Raw genomic sequence first — 5,470 nt, forward strand, 5'->3', positions numbered from 1 at the left:
TATGTGGATGACATACTTTTAACTAAATAACAAGTATATCCAGGCTTTGATTGAAGATCTTAGAGCTAAGTTTGCTTTAAAGAATTTGGGAGATTCAAGTTATTTCTTAGGAATAGAACCTTATAGATCAACACTTGGTTTATTTTTTTACCAAGCCAAATATGCCAATGATAATAAAAACTCAGATGCAAGTTGCCAACCAATTTAATGCCTGAATATATGGCTGCTGGAGTAAAACCTTTTGTAGGTGATATTCTTTCTTATGAAAACCCTACCAGATACAAGAGTATAAATGGTGCCTTACAATATATTACCCTATCCAAGCCTAAAGTGTGTTTTGCAATAGATAAGCTGAGTAAATTTCATAAGAATCCATCACAATTACAGTAGTAAGCAATGAAAAAGGCTCTTAGATATGATAAAGGGACACTTCATTATGATCTTCTATTTAAGCCTTCTTCTATGGTAAAATTGAGGTATTTTTAAGTGTTGACTGGGAAAGGAATATTGGTGATAAAATCCACTAGTGATTATTGCATTTACTTAGGAGATAATTTGATACAATTGCGTTCAAAGAGACAAATGGTAGTTGCTTTATCATCCACAAAATCAAAGTGTGTGGATTTAAGCCAAGTTGTCGCATAAGTAGTCTGGTTAAGAAGTCTATTTGAAGAAATTGACATTTCATTGTTTGATGATACTGTGGTGTGGTGTGACAGTTAAAGTGTTGGAGCTTCAACATCTAATTCAGTACTACATAGGAGAACAAAACATATTGAACTTGATGTTCATTTTATTAGGAAACAAGTAGCCTAAAAGTCCTTAAAGTTCATTATGTTCTTATTGAGTTTACAATACAAGTTTTCACAAAATCTCTTCCAACAGCTTGTTTTGAAGTTTTGAGAATCAAGTTGAATATTGTAGATGTTCATGTAGTCAATAAGCCATCTGAAATACAGGATGCTAAAGGATGAGGGACGAGTTTTTCTTTTGTGTAAAGAAGTTGAATAGCTTGTTTGTTGCCTTTTATTTTCGGTTGAAAGGTTAGTTTCTGATTATTTATTGGCAATAGATGTTGTTGGATTTATTTGCTCGGAATTATGTTTTTTTAATTTTTTGTAGGAGGATGGTTATGTTCTTATTATGGTAAGTGATACAAGTCTGCTAATTGTTCGAAAGTGCTAATTTTTGTAATTTTATTCTGGAAAATTGTGATTTAGTTGTTTCTGAATGTGATGTTATTTTTTGAGAGAGGATTAGTTGGCTTCTAGTCCAAATGATAGAAGTTTGTTGGGTGTGTTAAAGTTTGTAGCCCAAATAAGCTTATTGTTCTATAATTGCTCAAGTTAGCTGAATGTTTAAAGTTTGTAACGAATACATTCTTTGTTCAAGTTAAATTATTCCCATTAAAATTGAAGCAGGATGTTAAGAATATGTTGATATATATAGAATAAGACTTTGTTTTTCATAATGTTTGGCTGACTATAACTTTTCTGTTACAACCTTGTTAAAATGATGTTAAGGATGAATAAAGAATCAATGGGCGACGTTAGACTTGAGGTGACAAGTCTTTTAATGAAATAATGAGTTTTTGTTCAATACTTACGTTTCATCTAAATTGGTATAAGTAATATTGGGTTCAATAAACATGGGATACCCTTAATGCTCATTTTTTCACTTCGTTGTTTCTATGTATCTTTTCGTTCAAATTCATCGGCTCATATTTGTGCTTTTTGTGTTTTTCTCACGGAAAATTAATGGTTTAGATCGAATGAGACAAGGATTTGCACGTGCATAAATACAATTGTAATTTCTATTTTGACCTTTAATGAAGCATTTTCTCATATTCTTCTACAATTTTCTTAATTCACAAGTTTTCTTTCTGGCTTTCATAATGACACTGCTTCATGTGTCTTATTATTCGTTTGCAATTAAGAAGTCTGACAAGTTATTTATGTTTATCCCTTTAAGCTACGTTGTTTCTAATGAATTTAGTAATATGCCAACTCATTCAAAAGTCGTAGATTTGACAAATGCCCGATCTGAGATTTGACTTCTACCACATTTCAAAATATCTGAAACAAAAGTCGTAAATTCCATCCATGAATATATGTTAATTTTTAAAGATGTTTTAACTTTTTGGAACTTAATATATAGATCTTAATTAAGCATACAAATTTCAAGTTCTAATTCTGTTTAACATGGGGGCAAGTCTTCTGGTGGAGGCAGGATCCTTCCTTCAGGTTTTTTGCCGTCCTTCACGATGAATACTGTCTCCATTCCCCAAGTGAGGTGCCTCTCTAAATGACAGTGCATGAACCAAACTCCTGTACCATCAAATCAAATCATAACTATTAGATATATTCTTGATTCTAATAATCATTAAGGAGAAATGCATAAAACTTGGTTTTTGTAAAATTGTGAAAATATCAAAATGAGAGATCTTCTAATCTATAAAGAACAAAAATATTTTCAGTTAAGGATTATTTAAACATTTCTAATATTTAAGGGGGGTAAGAATTTGGATTCTTTTCTTATCTGAGCTCTTATGAGTTTTGAAGATCTAATGATACTGATACATTAATGATAATGTATGGTTATGTTTTGTTTCATTCTAATATACTTATTATCAATGACTAATCTCTACTTATTGATAGGGATAGGTTATGGCTGATTTTCCTTACCGGGGTTGTTTGCCCTGAATCTGATGGCTGCCCAGCCATTTCTAGGCACAGTAACGGTGTTCAAAATTTCCAAGGGTCCTTGTCTTTATCAAAATTTCCAAACCCTAATCCTACAACAAAAAAGCTGTGTCCATGCAAATGCATGGGGTGATCGATTCCAGCCACTAAATTCGTACCTTGCATCACTATTTCCACTGTAGAATTATAATTCAACACCCTCACCTCCGTTCCTTGTTCCGGTATCTCTAAGATGATCGGCAAAATAATCTGCTGTAAAATTAAACATCAATGGAGGAAACCGTGGAAAACGGTATCCATACACCCCGTTGATGTGTTTGTAGTAAGCTTCAAGTATATCAATGAAAGGGTCAACAAAACTTATGTTGTTCATGCTAGCCGAAAGGCGAGTTCCGTTTGGTCCTTCGCATGGATGGTTTTCGCTGCAGGGAAATGTGTCTACTGAAATTGTGGAGATTAATCTAGTGTTAATGCTTAAGGGGACATCAATGGGATGATCTTTTTTAGCTAAACTTCGAAGGTTTTCGATAAAATTGAAGGCTGCAGTTGTGTCGTTATAATAAGGAAGATAAGGCAAGGCAGGAGATGAAAGTGAGTAGTTTCCACTGTATAGAATTAAAGCTGTGGTTGTGGTATTGTCAAAAGGAACATTAACGCCACTCGAATAAGCTCTCGCTGACATGTAATAAAGGTTAGAGATTTGGTTGGCGTGAAGAAGAACATCTAGGGTTTGCCCAGGAGAAATTGCAATGTAGTTGCTTGTTAATGGTTTAGTGTAGCTTCCGTCTGTGCCAACAACCGTAAGATTATGGTGTGCAATAGCGAAGAAGAGAATGGTGTCCACAGCGGCATTTACCATGCGGAGTAGATAAGTTTTGCCTTGATCGACAAATAGGCGAAATGTTTCTGAAAGTAGAAGATATTAGTTGAAAAGAAATTACATTTAAAGGAAACGACAAATATTCCTAATAAAATTGCAATAAAATTTCACGAGGTCGTTTAAGTTTGAAGAATAGAGTAGTTGAGACAATGCACACCTGATTTTGAACATGGATACGTGCCACCGGGCTGACCATTTATAGTGAAAGCATCAGAGACGTTGGGGCTATTATAGTTTGCTTCCCCCAGTTTTAAGAAATTCCTGTAGGATCTTCATCACATCTTTCTTCCACCACTCTCCTACATTTTTTTCATAATTCTCAGAGAGTAATTTACTTGTACAAGAAAGTTTTGCTATTATAGTTTGCTTCATGTTATAGCCAGATTTTGGGGCAAATTTTGATGGTACAAGAAAATTTACAGAAGAATACACACGCCTGTGTATATATGTACGTACGTATGTTTGTATTTATATAAAGAAGCACAATTCCTGATGATCAAGACATACGTATTTATGTAAATAATCCAGTTAGAACGAGCACGCATGGACTTGAAGAAATGTACAACCGGAAAATCATTTAGAAGCAATATGAATTTTATCTCTCTATAATCTCTAATTATGACGTTAATATGAATTAAAATAATTACACTTAGTTAATAATTTGATAGCAATATGAATTTGACCCTGACATCCCCAGATTAGATTCAAGAGGGAGATGTTAATTAACCAATGATCTAATAGATCACCACGTTGACATTATAAACATGTGGTCATGAAAATTTTGGCCCAGGTAATAAGACTTACATTCCAAATAGAAAAACTTCAATAAGATTTATTTGAAATCGAAATTCGCGTTATCAAGGAATCTCGATCATTAATTTAAGTAATTCTTAGAAGAGGGTAATAAGAACAGAGAGTAAACTGAATATTACCCAATATAATTGGCACCTCGGCATCAGGCTTAGGGAAAGGGTAGCTAGTTCCATGTTTTGGGTATACAAAAATAGTTCCATGGACTGTTGCACGTGACCAGTCACTGTGAGCATGCCACCACAGAGTCCCTTCTTCTGTAGAAAATATAATCCTCTGTGTGAAACTTGCTCCTGGTTGAAATGGGCACTGCGTTATGTATTCAGGACCATCTGACCACGGGTTCCTAGGCTGTTTCACTCCATGCCTGCAAGTAAATATTCACCATATAAAATATTACCAGTTTTCGGTGGCTGTTAGTTAATTTCACCGGGGTAAAGAATAGTTAATTTGGTCGAGTTTTACCAGTGAATTGTGATGTTGTATTTTCCATTGTTATGAACCTTGACAAAAATTTTATCCCCTTTATGAACCCTGAGGGTTGGACCCGGAAATTGTCTATTTACAGTGAGGATCTTCTTTGTGCCGCACAGTCTTGTGTATGGAGCTTCTTTGACCTGCAAAAATTAAGTAGCCCTTCAAGATTTTTCTGCATGCGTGCATAACAATAATGTAAACTTTTGAAGATAAGTTGTGCAAGAGAAATAACAGTTTTCACCACGAAGTTATGATGGTGAGGTGAAGCAAGGCAATGAAGGCTACAAGAGAGAATAAACCAAAATATTTTGAAGGAGAATGTTCTTAGCTGTTTAGCGACTGCCATCTATGGTTGTTTGCTTCTTCAGTTAGGTATACTTGAAGTAGTTGGTGCATGAATATATATAGGGAAACGAGATGGTGATTATTTGAGAAGTAATGAACTTGAATTCTTAAGAAAATTAGCCAAAGAAGATCAGTGTGAAAACAAGAAAATAAGAAATACGAAGCTTGCACACTCTTACAAATTAAAGTGCACATATATTGCACTAAATTACAATTCAATTGACATTCTTTTGCACCTGTTTAGAGTTGTTCATAT

At 34.2% G+C, this 5,470-nt stretch overlaps 1 protein-coding gene across 1 annotated transcript; it reads right to left on the reverse strand.

Moving 5' to 3' along the window:
- Nucleotides 1–2,010: 2,010 nt before the first annotated feature.
- Nucleotides 2,011–5,260, reverse strand: LOC123229257 (laccase-15-like). Its single transcript, XM_044654919.1, is given in 9 exon segments — nucleotides 2,011–2,327; nucleotides 2,685–2,756; nucleotides 2,759–2,945; nucleotides 2,947–3,608; nucleotides 3,740–3,809; nucleotides 3,811–3,881; nucleotides 4,515–4,759; nucleotides 4,858–5,009; nucleotides 5,111–5,260. Coding segments are annotated over 9 exon segments (1,695 nt in total). The 5' UTR covers nucleotides 5,216–5,260; the 3' UTR covers nucleotides 2,011–2,196.
- Between the last annotated feature and the right edge of the window lie 210 nt (nucleotides 5,261–5,470).

This window comes from Mangifera indica, chromosome 11, assembly GCF_011075055.1.
Source record: "Mangifera indica cultivar Alphonso chromosome 11, CATAS_Mindica_2.1, whole genome shotgun sequence".
In the NCBI taxonomy this organism is placed as follows: Eukaryota; Viridiplantae; Streptophyta; class Magnoliopsida; order Sapindales; family Anacardiaceae; genus Mangifera; species Mangifera indica.